The 19,913-nt window shown below is 43.1% G+C and overlaps 1 protein-coding gene across 11 annotated transcripts in view; it reads right to left on the bottom strand.

Annotated features, from left to right (window-relative positions):
- The window catches only part of TTLL5 (tubulin tyrosine ligase like 5), a 252,493-nt gene that overhangs the window by 36,992 nt on the left and 195,588 nt on the right, over nucleotides 1-19,913 (bottom strand). For all 11 annotated transcript variants that reach the window (XR_008427229.2, XM_053927529.1, XM_053927528.1 and 8 more), the window contains one exon: nucleotides 6,142-6,224. Coding sequence is in view for 10 of the 11 variants with exons in the window: in XM_053927529.1 (XP_053783504.1) it covers nucleotides 6,142-6,224 (83 nt within the window). In the remaining variant the exon portion in view is untranslated. The remainder of the gene's footprint in view (nucleotides 1-6,141; nucleotides 6,225-19,913) is intronic.

Below are 19,913 nucleotides of genomic sequence, written 5' to 3'. Positions count from 1 at the left end.
AAAGGGGGGTGGGAGGCTAGAGGTGGACGCCAGGACAGGAGAGGCTTAGACTGAAACCAAGGACAGCGATGTGGCAGCTGGTGCGGCTTCAGACCCCGACAATAATGGGAGTTGACACTATCGAATCAGCATGAGAGAAATGCCAGTCACCTAATCTCTCTCTCTGCTATTTTAGTTCACCATCACCACTTCAGAACTCAAGAAGCGCACCATGGTTATAAAGGAGGAAGGCCGATGGCTTTGGCTTTGAGCCAAAGGCTTTCACTACAGATTCCTTCTCAAATTTCCAAATTTGCTAACTCTATACCTTCCCTTCCATAGCCTGAATATGTAGAATTTACAGCGTGAGGTAAGGAAGTCAAGGAAAAAGTCCATTCATGGAGCATTCCAGGCACTCTGCTAGGAGCTTCCCCATTCACTACCACATTCAATGTTCATCATAAAAATGTCACTGCGCCACCACCAGTGCAAAAAGACAGATTTTTCCAGCAGTGCACGGAGATGAGCTACTTACTGTGTCACTCAGGCTGCCTGAGGACAAAGCCACTCAGCTTTATGGCCCAGTTGGCCAGACATGGGAAAGGGTCAAGGGACCAGGAAACAGACTTTTGCTATATATTCATGGGCTCATTAATAACCATGTTTAACCACTGAGTTAGGTAGACCAGACAGGGGATAAATACCTATCAAAGTCAGTTTAGAGATTCCTGTATAGGCACTGACTTCCCAGCTCTGAGAGAGATGTATAAACTTTTTGACTTATTATGGAGTTGTTCCCCCTTCTTGTAAGTTTTTAAAAAATGTTTCTAGAAACAACCTAATCTTTTTATAGGACACCCTTCTGAACCCCTTTTAAGTCTATGCATGATATAGAAAAACACGATTTCTTGTTGAAACAATGAAGTGCCAAGTAGTTATTTACTAGCTGTATAAATAAGTCCAACAGGGTTAGTTACCATTATTACACTGCCGAGGTAAAATGTTTATTGAGAAGTATGGAAGATGCCTGAGCCTACTATATCACAGATGCATCAGTGTTTAAGGATCAGGAACATCACAAAAGTCATAGACTAGAAACCCCTAAAATTCAAGGGACTATAGAGGCCAAGACCCATAAATAGAGGCTACCTAAACAAGGTGAGAAGAATAAAGTACTTATCCGAAGTAGAAGAGGGGGAAAAGATAAATATTAGAATCCAGGAAAAGAAAGGACTTCTGGTCAAGATGGTGGCATGGTCAGACACAGCTCACCTCCTCACAAAACCACATCAAAATTGCAACTAAATTACAGACCAACCATCACTCAGGACCAGTAGAAATCCAGTTGAATGGAAGTCTGATAACTAGAGAACTAAAGAAACCATATCCATCCAGACTGGTAGGAGGGACAGAGATGCGGAATGGGCTGGTCACACATTCATGTGTGGTGGATAAAAATGTGGGAGGGATATCTCAGGAGCAAGGCATCCCAGCCCTACACCAGGCCCCTCAGCCCCGGGTTCCAGTGCCAGGAAGATAAGTCCCCACAACTTCTGGCCGCAAACCCCAGCAGGGATTGAGTCAGTGGAAGAAACTTCTACAGTCCCACACAGTTCCTCTTAAAGAACCCACACATGAACTTACTCAGACGCATACCCTTTGAGTTCCAGCACCGTGGTAGCAGCTTGCAAGGCACCAGTGGCATTCGGGGAGGAGCCGAAGTGTCTGGCACCCGGGCGAGAGCTGGGGAACAGCTTTCTCCCGGTCAGAAGGGCAGGCAGAGCCCCAGAGCCAGCACATGGGTGCCATATCTGAAACTCCCTAAACCCGGCTAACACTGTCTGTCCCTCCCTGGAGAATCCGAGGCTCATTCTGCCCAACTTACAGCTGTTAACAGTAGCTTTTCCATATGAATGGCTGGTCTTGGCTCATGCTTCAGAACTTCTTAAATCCTTTCAAACAAGTAACAGCTGGCCTCAGTGAGCCCCAGGCACCGCACTAGCAGCAGCCAGCCTAGATTCACAGCTTGGCTTTGCCTGGGAATCTCCAAGCCCAGCACTAGTAGTAGCCATCTCAGACTGCTTATCATCTCAGGCAGGGTGACCCTGGGAAACACACAGGACGGGGCTGACCCTGGTCTGCACCACTAACCCCCTGCCCCTGCACAGCTGATCCTCCACAGAGGGCAGAGGTTGGTGGTAAGTGGTCACAGCCAATCTTTACAATTGAGTGGCTTGGGTAAATCCCTTCCATTGACCTGCCAACAGCAACCAAGGCTCAACTACAAGAGGGTGTATGCAGCATACTTGAAAGACACACCTTCAGTACCTAGCTTAGGTGATAGGGGAGGCTGTGCCTCTGGACCCTACAGAACACCTACTACATTAGGTCATGATACCAAGACAGGGAGTCACAGCAGCTCTATCCAAAATCATTGAAACAAACACAAGGAGGTTGCCAAAATAAGGAGACAAAGAAACATGGCACAAATGAAAGAACAGATAAAAACTCTAGAAAAAACTAAACAAAATGGAGACAAGCAATCTATCGGATGCAGAGTTCAAAACACTGGTTATAAGGATGCTCAAGGAACTCAGTGAGGACCTCAACAGCATAAAAAAGATCCAGTCAGAATCGAAGGATACACTAATTAAAGAACTATTCACAGGGAAACAACAGTAAAATGGATGAAGCCAATAATCAAATCAATGATTGGGAACATAAGGAAGCAAAAAACAACCAATCAGAACAAGAAGAAGAAAAAAGAATCCAAAAAAACAAGGATAGTACAAGCAGCCTCTGGGACAACTTCAAGAGGTCCAACATTCACATCATAGGGGTGCCAGAAGAGAAAGAGCAAGAAATGTGAAACTTATTTGAAAAAAACAATGAAAGAAAACTTCCCTAATTTGGTGAAGGAAATAGACATGGAAGTCCAGGAAGCACAGAGAGTCTCAAACCAGATGGATGCAAAGAGGCCCACTCCAAGACATATCATCATTAAAACACCAAAGGTTAAAGATAAAGAGAGAATCTTAAAAGCAGCAAGAGAAAAGCAGTTAGTCACCTACAGGGGGGGTTCCCATAAGACTGTCAGCTGATTTCTCTAAAGAAACTTTGCAGGCTAGGAGGGACTGGTAAGAAATATTCAGAGTCATGAAAACAGAGAGTCAAGACTGCTCTACCCAGCAAAGCTATCATTTAGAATCAAAGGGCAGATAAAGAGCTTCCCAGACAAGAAAAAACTAAAAGAGTGCATCATCACCAAACCATTATTATGTAAAATGTTAAAGGGACTTATTAAGAAAAAGAAGATCAAAACTATGAACAATAAAATGGCAATAAATACGTTATCTCTCAACAACTGAATCTAAAAAACAAACTAAGCAAACAAGAAAAGAGACAGAATCATGGATATGGAGAGGGTTTGATAGTTGCCAGTGGGAGAAGGGTGTAGGGGAATGGGTGATGAGGTGAGGGGATTAAGAAGTACAAATAGGTAGTTACAGAATAGCTGTGGGGATGTAAAGTACAGAATAGGAAATGAAGAAGCCAAAGAATTTATATGCTCACGACCCGTGGACATGAACAACAGTGCGGGGATTGCCTGAGGGAATGGGAGAGGGGGACAAAGGGGGAAAAATTGGGATAAATGTAATAGTATAATCAATAAAATATAGCCCTGGCTGGTGTAGCTCAGTGGATTGAGCGCAGGCCTGCAAACCAAAGGGTAGCCGGTTCTATTCCCAGGGCATGTGCCTGGGTTGTGGGCCAGGTTCCCAGTAGGAGGCACACGAGAGGCAACCACACATTGATGTTTTTCTCCCTCTCTTTCTCCTTCCCTTCCCCTCTCTCTAAAAATAAATAAATAAAATCTTAAAAAATAATAATAAAATATAATAAAAAATAAAATGTAAAAAAATCCTATTACAAATTTAAAAAAAAAAAGAACCCAGGGAGAAGTGTAACTTCTCTTTGCTCTGTGGTTTTTATGCTAGTACCAAATTCAGTATGAACACTACAAAAGCTTCTAAGTAACTTCAACAGTCAGTAAATATCAATTCATGATCAAGATGCTGAAAGTCTGACCCACCTGGCCCCTCAAGTTTCTAATTTCCTCAGCCAGAGTGCATGCAAAGAGTTCAGTCCAGTGTTTATCCCTTAGACATGCAAATGAAGGAGGCCAGGTTCCTGGGCCTCCTACTGCCAGAGGGCCTCATGTGGCCCAGGACAGCTGTGAATGCCGCCCAACACAAAACCATAAATTTACTTAAAACATTATGACGTTGTTTTGTGATTTTGTGTCCCAGTGTATTTAATGTGTGGCCCAAGACAACTCTTCTTCTTCCAGGGTAGCCCAGAGATGCCAAAAGGTGGACACCCCTGTCTAGGCTGTAAACCTTGTCCACTTCAGCAAATTCGACGTGCTGAAGGGGCTCCAACCATACTGAATGGATGTCCTCCCAACTAGGTCATAATTCTCTTATCCACCCACTTCTCAGTCCCTAACAGTTCCAGGTAGAAATGTTATTTCTTTGAAAATAATTATCATGTTCCGGTAATTCTTTTTTTTTGTTTGAGGCGTGGGGGGTGGGAGGACAAGTTGATACCCATCAAGTATTTCTTGAATTCAGGTTCTAAGATTTTAAGTGCAGAATAAAATCTTTATAGCTTTATATTACCACCTTACCCGGGTGTAGTTATAGAACCTGTCTCTATATACTGCTTCATTTAATCCTCATAGTAAGCCTATGAGATATAAGTAATTATCCCCATGATAGAGTCAAAGAAACCAGGCTTCTTGGAGGTCTTATAATCATTTTAAGGTGTATTCAGTCAACCCACCAACCTGCCTCCCCTGCACACATTCCTCGATGGCTCCCTACTGCTCTCAGAACCAAGCTCCTCACACAGCTCATAAACTGGCCCTGCTACCTGCCTTTTCTCTTGCCCTTCCCCGCTCATGCCCTCGTCCCCTGCCACACTGACACACGAGGGCTTCCAGAACACAGCCTTTGCACATGTCATTTCCCCTTCCTAGACCTCCTTCCACTCCATACTACCCCTCCTTCCTGGCTGACTTGTTCATATTCAGACCTCAGCTTTAGATGTTTCTTCCTCTAACAAGCCCTCCAAATCCCTACAGAGCCTGGACCAGGCTGTTTGGGTTCAAATACAGCCCCACCACTTACTAGCTGTGAAATTTTAGACACGTTTCATAATCTGTGCCTTTATTTCTTCTGCTGTAAAATGCGGAACACGGTTCCTGTATTATATGCCTGCCTTGTGAACAACTGAGTTTTTACATACAAGGCAATCACAACTGTGCCTGACACATAGCAAGCGCTCAGCCAGCATGGCCTGCCATGGTTCCGCTCGTCCCCAGCGCCTGCTGCTCCCCGCTGACTTTTCCCTCGCCCCGAGTCTGGAAGTTCCCCGGCAGCAGGGACTGTCTCGTTCACCAGGTATGCATCTCCGTGCCAGAATGTTACTTTTTCCATAGTAGGTGATCAATAATAAATATCTGAATTGAATTCAAGTGATTTTCTTTCAATTTTCTGGTTACTGATTAGTGTAGTTTGAAGAATTACTGCTATCTGTGGACCAGTGCTGCCTAACTTTATGTAGGTGCCACATGGAGAGGCTCTGGGCCCTCAGTGCCTCCCTGGTGAGAGACCGTGATGTTAGCGCCACGGGGCTGAGATCAGAGGACAGAGCTCTAGCTCTGCATCTGTGTCTGATCTCCTCCAGGCCCCTCACCTGTCTAAGCCCCAGTTTCTTCATCTGGGGTGGGGGGAAAGAGATCCAACCTACAGGGCTGTTGTGAAGACTAGAGAGAGATCTACAGGTGGAAATGCTATACAAACAGCGCACTACCAGTCCAGTGCAGGCATTTTTGCACTAAATGTTGCCAATCTGATAGGACCCTACCAGACTGGGAAATCTCTTCTACCCCAAATTATCCAGAAAGCCATTCAATCCTAAATTGTCCATAGCATCTTAAAGACGAATATAACAAAAATGCCCATTTGCCAATGCAGCAAAAGCCTAGAAGCCAGGAGGCTTCGTGGTTTGAACTGGAGCTCTCTTTGGAAACAGAAGAGAGAACGTGCCAAGCACAGCCCCTCCCTCGAAGGCAGGAAGGCTGCTGTGCCCACTCACCTGGGGAGCTGGCGATGGGTACAAATGCTGCAGAGTTAAGGATGCTCTGGAGTCCGTTCGGCTGCCCTTCCGTGGCTGACCCTCTGAAACACAAGCAGCTTGGTTAGACATGGAGATGGAAAGGTAAGGTCAAGTATAGGCCCTCCAATGGCTTTGCTTCTTGCTCTTGGTGTTTGTTCCCTCTCATGTGGCTCATTCTCTTGCTTCTTTCAAGACTTTGTTGAAATGTCATCTTATCAGAGAGGCCCTTCTATGACCGACCTATCTCTTTCCTCTAAAATAATGCAGTTTAAAGTGTATTGTCCATCTCGCCCCACTTGAATGCAACTTTAAGAAAGCACAGTCTCTGATCGCTGCTATGTCTCCAGTACCTAGAACAGTGTCTGGCACCTAATAAGCATGCAATAAACACTTGTTTGTTGAATGGATAAATAAAGTTACCAGTATTGACTTGGATAAATCTTAAGTAAGCAAAGACATTTAATAAAAGCCAAATTGCATGTAGAGCTGTGGTTCTCAAGGAGAAGCGAGGAAGGACAGACTTTGCTGCCTCATCGCACCCCTACACAAGGGACTTTAGGCAACACTGAAACATCTGCGGCTGTCACAAGTGTGGGGTCTTCTGGCACCTAATGTGGAGAGGCCAGGAATGGTACCAAACATCTCCAGAGCACTGGAAAGTGCCCTCAAACAAGGAATTATCTAGCCCAGAGGTCAACGGTGCCGAGGCTCAGAAACCATCATATAGCGGCACCTTCCCTCACGCCAACTTTGACAAGAGACAGGAGAGAGCGTGTTGGATACCCCAGCCATGTCTGAGAAATTCTGTGACTAGCTCCATGCCCTACGGATCATTTCAGGTCTCCCTGTAATTCTTTCATTGCATTACCAAAATTATAATTGTGAAACTGTGTAACTGGTTGCATTACATCTGCTACCCTTGCTAGAATGTAAGTTCCATAAAAACAGAGATGGTATCAGTCTTACACACAGTTGTAGCCAGATTACCTTTTGCACACATTTGGTATTGAATAATTATTTTTTGAAGTAATCTGGCCCAATTTCCCCCAAGTCATCATAAATAAGATGACTTGTTGGGATCATCTACCTTGATTTTAACGGATGTGTAAAAAGTTTACATGGGAGAGTATAAAGTTTTTATATGCTTAGTTCTTTACTTGTTCAGCAGCATCCAAACCAATCCTTAGTACCCCTCTTCCAGCACTACTTTTCCATTTATTCACTCATACATGAGATACAAACTGCGTGATAAATGTTAAGGAAACGAAGTACAAGGAACTATGAGAATGAAACGGGTGGGGGCAGATTTAGATGGTGAGGACAGTGGTCAAGGATGATCTTTCCGAGGACGCCCTATTTCAGCGGTCATGGAGTTGTGAGAGGTAGGCATTAGCCAAGAGTAGAGCTTTTCACAGAGAGGTCTCGTAGATGATGATCCCGAGGCAGAAAGGGGCTCAGAGTGTGCCAGGACCTTTAGAGACCAGTGAGATAAAGGCGTAGGTAGACGAGCAGTGTTTGACAAACTTGTTCATCGTGCAGCTTCCAGGCCCTTAGGTCAGAGCTTCTGATCAGCGAGTCTGGGATAGGGCCTGCGAACTTGAGCTTTTTATAGCCCCCAGAGGAGTCAGAAAAACACTGGCTGGTGGGCAAAGAGGAAGGTGGCATGCATGAGTGTCACTTGGAGAGTCCGGCAGAGGCTCAGGTGCCCAGGTGGTCCCTCCCTTGCTGAGGGAGACATGCGCCTTGAGAACAGACCCCAGCAGTGAGGCAGGGATCGCGTGCCTTACACTCCACCCCCACCCGGCCCCACACCACCAAGCTGCGGTTTGGTCCTTATCATCTCCTTTCCACTTTCATTTTGAGGACACCCCAGAGGCAAAGAAGAGAGAAAGGAGCATAGGGCTTCTCCCTTTTCCCACAAGCTTCACCCTTGGTTACCTATATCTGGAATGCTTATGCATTTTATTTTAGCTCCTTATGGACTGCCCCCACCCCAAAGAAATGCCCAGGGCATCCATAGGGTGATGTTTGTTCTTCCAGGTCCAGGTAAAAACGGAAGAGTTCTGGAGGGCCTAGGATCTTTCTTTTATAGAAGTTAAAGGCCTTGGGTCTATTCGCCTGTGTTAGGAGAAGCTGGGTGGAAAAAAAAAAAAAAAAAAAAGCCGCAGGGGTGGGAGTGGGGGATGGGGTCAGTCTCAGCTTCACAGGGAAACCCTGACTGTCAGCAGTAAAATGGGAAGCAGGAGGCGAAATTCTGGGGTCAGGAGAAGAAACGAAGGCCACACCCCAGAAGATCCAGAGGAGGTTAGACCTAGTGAGTTCTGGGTGCCCGAACTCTCTGGTCTTCTCCCTCCCCTCTCTGGAACTGCCTCCCTACACTCACCCTCATTTTTCCTGCTTTCTCAGGTGAAACCTCCTGGCCCTCTGTCCCCTGTGCCCAGTTCCACTCATTCCTCCATCAGCTCTCATCACAGGCGTTGGGAGCCACCCCTGATTCATCTGAACAACATTTCTAACGACTCCCCTGTTCTAGCATAGGGTCCACTTTCCAGAGCCTTCCAAGAGGAAACTCTGAGTGAACTTTTCCGTGACAACACTGGTGCACAAAACGGTGTGGGTCTGTGTATTACTGTCCCAGGCGCATTATGGGCAAATATGCTTTTGTTGTGATAACATTGTTTCCTCAGGAAAATGCTTTCCAGCTTCTGCAACGAGAACCTTTGCAATCCAGCTGCCCAGAGCCTGTGTGTTGACTTGCGCTCGTTGATCTGCTCCTGCGACGGTCCTTTGCTGCCCTCCTGGGAAGACCTGCACTATAGGAAGGCATGCATGTGTTTCCTGGGTTGTCTCTAAGTCAGCTACTATGTCTTAACGTCAGGATAAAAGGACCTAACTCAGGGCTGTCCAGGATTAAATGAGATGGTGGATGAAAAGCACATCTTAGCACAGTGTCTGATATTACATTAAGGACTGAATAAACAATTATTAGTATCATTATCTTTACTTAGGGATACTGACCACCTCTGCATTCACCATAAGTTTACCACACACAGAAATACTAAATTGGATGACTCCTGGACTCTCTAACTCAGTTTGGACCCTTAGTGCCAAACTGTAGAAAAATGAGCACAAGACATTCAGAACCTGAATGTTAACAGCAATTTGCTATTAAGGTCGAAAGGTAATTAATTGGCAATCTATGAGACAGAAATCTCAGAGTCAAAATCATTCTTAAAATTCCCTAGGAAGAAAGGTCTCATTTGAGATTGACAAACAATCTCTTAATAAATTCAACACACACATTTTTTTCCTGCCGGCATCGGAATGAATCTCTGTTGCTTCGATTGTACACCGATGAGGTAGCTGGCTTGTAGCGAGAGGCCATGCTGTGAAAATGCATCTCCGAGCAGGAGAATAACTCGGAGCACAGTGGGCTGCCCTTCCTCTGAGACAGGCGCGCGGGAAACGAGACTGACTAGAGGAACCACACATCTCCCATCTTATCCTGAGCGCAGTATCAAATGGAATCGGCCACTTTGTTGAAGTTGTACTTTCTCTTTTTCTCTGAAGAGCTGAGTGTGCAAACTTGAATGTGTGTCTGATGCAGTTCCATGACCGGCTGTTTTCTGATCATAGTACATGTGGAATATGAAGAGGTGGCTAGCAATGAACTCAGAAAAACTGCAGGTATGAAAATATCGGAGTTTTACAGTGAGAAATACTGAAAAGATGGGACAAGAAAGGTGCCATTGCCCAGGACGGGGAGCTGAGTTAGAGCATCATCCCGATCAGTGTGTATACAAGAATCAATCAATGATTTCCGGCCAGGATGCAGGAGTAGGTGGGTAGATAACGCTTTGCTTCCTCGCACAACCGAAAGAAGGACAACAACAAATTTAAAAACAAAAAACAACCAGAACTGACAGAAAACTGAACTGTATGGAAGTCCAACAACCAAGGAGTTAAAGAGGAAACATTCATCCAGACCAGCAGGAGGGGTGGAGACAGGCAGCTGGGGCTGAGAGGACGCAAGCAGCAAGGTGGCAGACTGAGTGGGCAAGGTGGTGGCTGGCGGACCAGGCAGTCCCACATTTGTGTGCAGATAAACCAGGAAGAACAACTGGGGAGCGAAGTGAGACAGGCTGCGCAACCCAGGGTTCCAGCGCAGGAAACTAAAGCCTTAAAACCTCTGGCTATAAAAATCCGTAGGGGTTGTGGCAGTGGGAGAAACTCCCAGCCTCACGAGAGAGTCCACTGGAGAGACCCACAAGGTCCTAGAATGTACACAAAACCACCCACCTGGGAATCAGCACCAGAAGGGCCCAATTTGCTTGTGGGTAGCAGAGAAAGTGGCTGAAAGCCAGCAGAGAGCCGAGCAAGCTGCACAGTTCCCTCTTGGACCCCTCCCCCACTTACCAAGGAACAACGCAGTGTCCTGAATTGCCCTGCCCTCGTGAATACCTAAGGCTCCACCACTTACTATGTAACAGGTGTGCCAAGCAAAGAAATATGGCCCAAATTAAAGAACAGGTCAAAACTACAGAAAAAGAACTAAGTGACAAGGAGATAGCCAACCTATCAGATGCACAGTTCAAAACACTGGTAGTTGAGTAGAAGTAGTTGAGTATGGTCGAAAAATGGAGGAAAACGTGAAGGCTATGCAAAGTGAAATAAAGAAAAATGTACAGGGAACTAACAGTGAAGGGAAGGAAACTGGGACTCACATCAACGATTTGGACAGAAGGAAGAAATAAACATTCAACTGGAACAGAATGGTGAAACAAGAATTCAAAAAAAATGAGGAGAGGCTTAGCCTCTGGGACAACTTTAAATGTTCCGACATCTGAATCATAGGGGTGCCAGAAAGAGAAGAGGAAGAGCAATAAACTGCAAACTTATTTGAAAAAATAATGAAGGAAAACATCCCCGACCTGGCGAAGGAAATAGACTTCCAGGAAGTCCAGGAAGCTCAGAGAGTCCCAAAGAAGTTGGACCCAAGGAAGCACACACCAAGGCACATCATAATTAAGTTACCCAAGATTAAAGATAAGGAGAGAATCTTAAAAGCACCAAGAGAAAAAGAGACAGTTACTTACAAACGAGCTCCCATAAGACTGTCAGCTGATTTCTCAAAAGAAACCTTACAGGCAAGAAGGGGCTGGAAAGAAGTATTGGAAGTCATGAAAGGCAAGGACCTACATCCAAGATTACTCTATCCAGCAAAGCTATCATTTAGAATGGAAGGGAAGATAAAGTGCTTTCCAGATAAGATAAAGTTAAAGGAGTTCATTGTCACCAAACCATTATAATATGAAATATTAAAGGGACTTATCTAAGAAAAGAAGATCAAAACTATGAACAGTAAAATGACAACAAACTCAGAACTATCAACAACTGAACCTAAAAACAAAAACAAACTAAGCAAACAACTAGAACAGGAACAGAATCACAGAAATGGAGATGACATGGAGGGTTATCAGTGGGGAGGGGGCATAATGGGGGAAAAGGTACAGGGGATAAGAAGCATAAATGGTGGGTACAAAATAGGCAGGGGGAGGTTAAGAATAGTATAAGAAATGGAGAAGCCAGAAAACTTATATGTATGACCCATGGACATGAACTCAGGAGGGGAATGCCGGGGGGGGGGGGGGGGGGCGGCATTCAGGGTAGTGTGGGGATAAAGGGGAAGAAGAAATTGGGACAACTGTGATAGCATACATAATCAATAAAATATACTTAAAAAAGAATCAATCAATGATTCTTTGAGTGGAACAACAGACTGATGTTTCTCTCTCTAAAATCGATAAATTTAAAAGAAAGAAAGAAAAGTGCCATTAACTTTATACCATATGAATCCTATCTGTGAGCACAAGATGTGACTATCTGGTCCTATAAGTGGTCCTTAATTGCTCTTTATGGAAATGGTACACGTCCTAGGAAGTGGAAAAGTATTACATGTAGCCAAAGGTTGAGAGTTAGAGGCTCCGTACAATCTCAACTGTGGAAATGGGCTTAGTTCACCTACAGAGACTGAATTTCTGTCTACAATTGTCAAAAGCTGCTGAAGGGTAGGCTTCCTCATTAACAGAGCCACTTAAAAACTGAGATAAGAAATGTGGCCATGCATAGTGGCAACAAAGAATTAGAATTCCAGTAACAGTGGCATGCTCTTTTCAACTAGGCAGTCTCTTTCTCTCGGGGTATGTTCATAGCTAGTACCTGAAGACTTTCCTTAAATATTAAATGTATACATCCTAGCCCAGTATTCAATTCACTTGCTCCATTCCTGTCTACTTCTCTTGCCCTCCAATTTTTCTGAACTCCAAGAAAGAGCCAGACATGGGCACTATTCCTACTCTGAGTGAGGGGCAATAGCTCTTCCAGGCCTTTCAAAGAAACTGTTCAAAAATGTATTACAAACAAATAATCTCTATAAGCTGAAATGTTGCCTGCATTTATCATTTTGAAAGGTTTCTTTTAGGGCAAGTCTCAAAATAGGGAACACAAGCCGATTCAATGGCTGGCTGGGAATGCCACTGGCACCGGACAAGACCGCACCACACAGCCAGCCTACACAACACGGCGTCCGTGCCTGTCCAGGAGGGTTCGAAAGAGCAAGGTCCCCATTATCCATTTTGCTGGTAACCCTTCTTTCTGACATGCTTCTTTGGTGAGCCTTTAGTTTATTTGTGGTTTCCCCTGTTCTCCCCCACCCCCCAACTATTTTGATCAGTGGAAACTTCTCTGAAAGTGATATCCTTTCTTTAAGATCTGTTTTGTTCATTACTTCACAAGGTTGACTGTGGTTTGGTGCTATATTGTTTCTCTTCAGGTTCTTTTCAAGGCTTCCCACATCTCTAACACGGAGGTACTAGTTTTCTATTTCAATGGTTTAGTGAAAGTTGATCTTGGATTCATGCCACCACATCAGAGATGACCTTTCTGTAGGAGTAAGGACCCACAAAAGGAAAATACTCGAGGTTTTACAGGGAGAGTGGGCCTGGAAATGCTGGCCAGGGCTGTGGCAGAGGCACGGTGGCATCTGTGAAGGTCCTGAAAAGAATCACCCCCAAACTACGTCATTTTTATAAAATACCAGTGACAACCAACCTCCTTCAATTTCCAAAGGAGAGAAGAAATCCCAAGACACAAGTTAGGTTAACGAATTGAATTCCAAGAAGAGAACATGGACTTTTCCTGGTAAACATTCGCTCACAGATTAAGGATCTTACACATTTCCTTACAACCCACCTACAGGCACACAGGTGTAGGAGTGTGTGCGTCCCCTCCCTTATCTGTAAGTCCAGGGATTGTATACACATTCCAGCAACAGAACCTAACATGCCAATCCTCAGCAAACAACAATGAGAACATTATTAATTTGGGTCTGCTTCCAAACTCAATTCCAGAAACATTTAGTGAAGCCAACGTTTGTGGAGTAGCGGTACGTAGGGTTCCATCCTATAAACGCACTACACGTCATCTAGACCACTATGTCTGTCATTGTATTCCTTTTTATTCCTCAAGTTATTTATGTGGGTCTTGTCTCCTTTTCATCCCAGTTTCCGGAGGTGGTCCTCTCTACTGTGACGTCAGCTGCAGTCACTCCTTCGCCAGCACTTGGTGAGCACCGCGTGCCACACGCCTCACGCCGTATGAGGCGCGGCTCTCTCGTGTTCTCCCATGTGCTGGTCTGCGCTTTTATTTTACTTCGATTGATGTATTGTTGTTCCTTTTACTTAGCTTTTCAAATTAAATGATTCACTCACTTATTTTCAATCCTTCTTGTCTGTTCAATAAACGCACTGAAGGTTGCCTTTGCGTGCGCTTTCGCAGCCACGCGGTTCTCAGTGTTTTATTATGGTTGCCTCTTTCACACAGGAGAGTATGTTCTCTATTTTTCAAATTTCCAAACAGCCTTTAAAAAACGCCTTTGTGTTATTTCCAATGTCAGTGTATTTATTGTAGTTGAAAAGTGTGAACTATTTGATACTGGTTTTTTGAAGTGTGTGGAACCTTCATATGTGACATACACTGTGTGCTGAATTTTTGTACATGTTCCACATACACTTGAAAAGGATGTATATTCTCCCTTTTGGATGCAGGGGTCTGTGCATAGCTATTAATGTTTTTCAGGCTGTGAACTGTGACTCGTAAGGGCATTGTAAAATTCAGGGGACAATCGGCATTTTACAAGCAACATGGGATAGTATTTTGCAAACCTTCTGTTTCATATACATATAGATATTCAATGGGTTGCATACAAGATGTATTTTTAAAATTATAAGTGGTGGTCAAATAAGACTAAAAGTCACTGATTAAAGGAAATTGTTAATTCTGCATTTCAAATATTCAAAATCCTCAGAAATTTTTGACTTACACTGATAGGAGTATATTTAAATAAATTATACACTATAATGATAATTTGCCAATTTATTCTTATAATTTTTTGAAAAGTCATCTTTTGACTTATACATTTTAAGCTTCTAATAAGTGCATTCTAGTGATTTTATTTATTTCTACTAATGGTTTTTGCTTAATTCTATTCCATCTATTGCTCTACTAATTTTCCTTCTAATTAGTATTGCATGGTTTGTCTTTTCCCAATTCTTTGTCATTCTGAGATTCTACTTCAGATGTCCCTTTACAGCAGCCTGTAACTGAACATTTAAACAAATGCAATTTGATAATTTTTTAATAGAAGAGTATAACCTGTTAAACCTTATCATGCTTACTCATATAGTTGGAATTATTTTTATTATCTTAGGTTTTTTTCCCCCATTTACCATCCTTTTCCTTTGCTGACCCCCACCCCGGACTTTCCTGCCTTCCACTGGATTCATCAAGTTTCCGCATTCCCTTCTCTCCCCCTCCTTTGGTTTGACAGCTGCAGACTGTATATCAATCATTTAGCTCCTGTTTTCCTAAGAAAGGTGAAGCCATTCATATTTCTGTCTTGCCCTTAAACTTGACAGACACCTGTAATACCTTCACTATCCACTGAGTATTCTTGTCCCTGAACTTTGGTGTTGTCTGAAACGTGTTTTATCTTTTTAAAGCAGACCAATAATTTTCTTTTAGTCACTAACACGCATCGACATTTTATAAAACTTCTGTACTTCATTGCTGCACGACATCCGAGACTTCTGTGTTCACTTTCATCCTACACTAGTTCTTTGCTAGTTCTTTCACCGAAGGTCATGCGTTGGGTACTCTTAGACTTGAAATATTTCAAATTACTTTTATTTTGCCTTCTCTCCTGAGTGGCAGTTTAGCTATGTATAAAATTCTAGACTGAAAGTTACCTTACTTAACACTTTGAAGCTATCGCCCTTGTCTTCTGCCCCCATCGCTGCAGGGGAGAATGCTGGGACCCTGTGCCCCTGAGTAGTTTCAGTGACCTTTCTCTCAGGCGTCTGCGAGGCTTCCCTTTATGCTTACTGTTCTGCAGTCTCACTGTGATGTGTCTAGAAGTGCATTTACTTTGGTACCTGGAATGAAGTTTTTAGCTGAAGACTCATGGTTTTGATTCTAGAAAATTCTCAGTTAATAGTTTTTGAAGCATGGCTTCTTCCCTCATGTCTCTCCCCTGATCTTCCTTTCAGTCGCATGTCACGTCCCACAAGACACGCCTATCTGACACAGAATCCAACACGTCTGACCACTTAGAAACATGAACTTCGTCTGTAAGGAATTCATGCTCTAGTTCTTGATTTTGTTGGCAACCTTTTTTAGTATGACATTTAGTCCGGGGTTTGGGGATTTTGGTTTGCAGGCTCATTTTGAATAGGAAGCATTTCCTCCTCGTCTCCCTACTTGCTCACTCCTCCCTAACTGAAGATTTTGTAGTTGCCACCACCCAGGCCCTTGAACCCCAGTCCAGACCAGACTATACAGAGGTTATTTTGGTGGCCTTGCCTCAGTGGTATGTGGAAATCCAGATGAGTTCTGAGACAGGACTCAGCTGCACAGGTGTGGGATTGCTACCTGGCTCTGCAGGCGCACAGTCTCCCGCGAAGAGGTCCACGCCAGTTTTACCAGCCTCCCAATAGCAGGGCCCACTGCATTCTTTTTAGCTCAGGGTTTTTTTTGTCTTTGGCACTGTTGACATTTTATACTGGATAATTCTTTGTTCAGGGGACCTGTCCTGTGCTTTGCAGGTTGTTTAGCATTATCTCTAGAATCTACTCATTAGAAGCCAATAGCAACCCCCGACCCTCAGCTGCCCTGTTATGAAAACCAAAAATGACTCTGGACATTGCCAACATCATCCCGTTGAAAATCACTTTTTAATTTTCAATTAAGGAGCCTGGTTTTAGTCTCTCCTTTAGGGTGGGGCACTCTCAGGTCCCAGCATGCCACTGGGGCTGCTGCTGCCTGCTTCCAAAGCAGGGTTCAGAAAGCTCACCCTCCAGCCTCCTTCGCTGCAGCCTTTTTCACTGATTCTCATTTATTTCTGTACATTTTGAGGCCAAAGGGGATGTTCTCTTGTTTTGAAGCTCAGCTATGCCCTTTCGGTTTTCTTCTTTAAGCTTTTTATCTCTCACTGCTACGTGTTTAAAGCCGAGGGAGAATATTAAGTGTGAACTTATGGAGCCAACTTGACTGGAAGTCAGTAGGTCCAAATCTAATCTTTTGTTTTATTTGAAACTAAGCCGTTGCCTTCAATAGTCATTAGCGTTATTAGTGTTCAGGAAATCAGAATGTGTTTGAATTTCCATAGCCTCGCTAGCTAGAGCCAAGTCACACTCCTGAATATCATCTTACTAACAACAAAAACGTGATTTCTTTTCACAGGAAACAACAGCAGCAGCAGAAATCACAAAGGCACCAACCAGCGTGCATGGGCACTTAATGTATGTCAGGGAAATACACGATCTCATTTAATCCTGAGAACCACCCCAAGGTGTAGAGCAATCTTTTATAGATAATGAAACAGAAGCTTAGAGATACCCCTAAATGACAGTCCATTAAGTGAAGGAACCAGGATTCAAATCTAATGGGAAATCTTGGGCTGTTAGCAATTGTTTCTACTGCCTCTCACAACACTCTACATAGGAGAAATGATCAATGGTAATTGTTATTTAGTGATCCTGGATGCAAAAAACTATGTCACTCCCATCAGCACCATTGCCTGAGAACCCCTCATGAACATAAGCTATATCAAGAGCAGGGGCCTGAACTCATCTCCTTTCTCAAAACCAAACTCCGTAAAAGCAGGGCTCATGTCTGTCTTGTCCACTGGTGTCATCACCAACATCCAGCGCAATGCTTAGCACAGTGGGCATTTTATATGCAATAAAATGGTGAAGACAAGGCATATGCCCCTGAGAAATTTCTGGGAAGCAGAACACATATAAAGAAAAAAGGAGACAAGGAGGTAGATGGTAGAGTCAGCTGAAAAACTAAGGATGGGGCAGTTAAAGCTCCATCAAGGTGATAAATTAAAACCTGATCTTGAACAAAGGGCAGGACTTAGATGCAAGAGGCTACAAGCATTCCGTACAGAGGGGATGGCGTAAGCGTGCGGGAACAACGGTGGGGGAGACTCTGCAAGGGGGTAGTCTAGCACAGGGAAGGCTGGAGACAGGAATAGAGGACAGACTGCAGAAGGCTTTCATGTCCGGGTATGGACTCAGCTTGAACTTGGAGGCACTAGAAAGTCTCCACAGATTTCAGAAGAAAGGTTCAAAAAACTATTTGGGATGATATTTTAAAATTGCTTCCTAGGTTGCCCATGTACTTGATTTTTTGAGAACCATCTGGATAGTTTAAAATTTTTTGCCTTGTTCTACTTGGTTTACTTGTTATTCAAGAACCAATTTTGATAGTTTTTCCCCCCAAATTCAGTAGCATACAATTGTGCAAAATATTCTCATAATTTTTCAATCTCTTCTACATCTACTTTTAAAACCTTTCTCTTATATTTTAATTCCCTTATTTTTTCTGGCAGAGTTACATTTATTTTCTTCATCCCGGGCCCGACACTAACTCGTGCCTTGAACTTAACTAATTTTACTGCTCGCTTTTCACTTTCTATTACTTTTCTCCTTGATTTCATTAGATGTTTTTCTTAGCTTTTTAAATTGACCCTTTTTTAACTTCAAGAGATGAAAGCTTAGTTCAGGTATGACAAATAGATCACGTACATATTCACCAGTTCCAGCATCTTCCCTGTCTGTGGTGGACACTACTAATCCATCCAAGCACTCTTTACTGCGGAGCTCAGAAAAGTCCTCATAATTCTTTTCAACATGATGCTCTGGGAAATCAGCAGAAGTCATATGTCAGTTGAAGCCAACCTGCCATTTGTATCTTGGTTAATTTCTTTTCAGTATTTCTATATCATGAGTTGTCCTTTTAGTACATCTTGAACTACATTTCAAATAAAAGTTCTGATGTGTACAATTCTTTTTTTCATTTTAAGAAATATTTCAGCTTTACTGGGGTAAAACTGATGAGTGAAATTGTAAGATATTTAAAGTGTGTGTCACGGTGACTTGATAAACACACGCATCGTGAAGGGATTCCTCTATCTAGTTATTTAACACACCCATCACCTCACAGGTTTATTTATCTTAATGAGAACAGTCACATTCTACTCTCCGCATATTTCTATAATGCGAAACATATTTTACTTTAGATCCTCAGACCTTACTCCTCTTATCGCTGAAAGTTTGTGCCCTTGCAGCAACCTCTCCCTATTTTCCCCACCTCCCTGCCCCTGGCAACCACTTTTTTACTGAGTTTGACTTTTTTTTTTCAATTCCACATACAAGTGAGATCATGCAGTATTTGTCTTTCTCTGCCTGGCTTATTTTACTCAATGCCCTCAAGGCCCATCCATGTTGTTGCAAATGGCAGGATTTCCTTCTTTCTCATGGTTTAATAATATTCTTGTGTGTGTGTGTGTGTGTGTGTCACATCACCTGTATCCACTCATCCATTGATGGACACGTAAGTTTTTCCCCTATCTTGGCTATTGTGAGTAATGCTGTCATGAACACGGGAGTGCAGATATCTCTTCAATTTCCTGTTTTCATTTCCTTTGGATATATATACCCAGAAGTGAAACTGCTGGATCATATCTAATTTCCTGAGGAACCTCCATACTATTTTCCATAGTAGCTGTACCAATTTTGTACCTATCAACATCGCAAGTGTTCCCTATCTCCACATCCCTGCCAACACTTCCCTTTCTTTTATTTCTATTTTTTCTTTTCATTTTTTTAAATCTCTCTTTTAAAACAGACATTCTAACAGGTGACACCACATCATGGTTTTGATTGGTCCTTCCACAACAATTAGTGGTATTAATTACCATGCTATGCATCTGTTGGTCATTTTTATGTCTTCTCTGCAAAAACGTCTGTTTAGTTCTTTTGCCCATTTTAAAACAGATTGTTATTGTTATTTTTTGCTACTGAGTTGTATGAGTTCTTTATAGATTTTGGATATTAAACCCCTTACAAGATAAATGACTTGCAAATATTTTCTCCCATTCAGTAGGCTGCCTTTTCATCGTGTTGATGGTTTCTTTCCTATGAAGAAACTTTTAAGTTTGATGTGGTCCCACTTATTTAATTTTGCTTTTTGCTGCCTCTTTGCTTTTGGTGTCAAATCACAAAAAATCATTGCTAAGACCAATGTCAAGGAGCTTATCCCCTATGTTTTCTTCCCTGAGTTTTACGGTAACAGGTTGTATGTTCAAGTCTTCAATTAATTTTGAGTTGATTTTTCTGTATGGTATA

This window comes from Desmodus rotundus, chromosome 7 (assembly GCF_022682495.2).
Source record: "Desmodus rotundus isolate HL8 chromosome 7, HLdesRot8A.1, whole genome shotgun sequence".
In the NCBI taxonomy this organism is placed as follows: Eukaryota; Metazoa; Chordata; class Mammalia; order Chiroptera; family Phyllostomidae; genus Desmodus; species Desmodus rotundus.
This window is presented reverse-complemented; position numbering and strand designations above follow the sequence as displayed.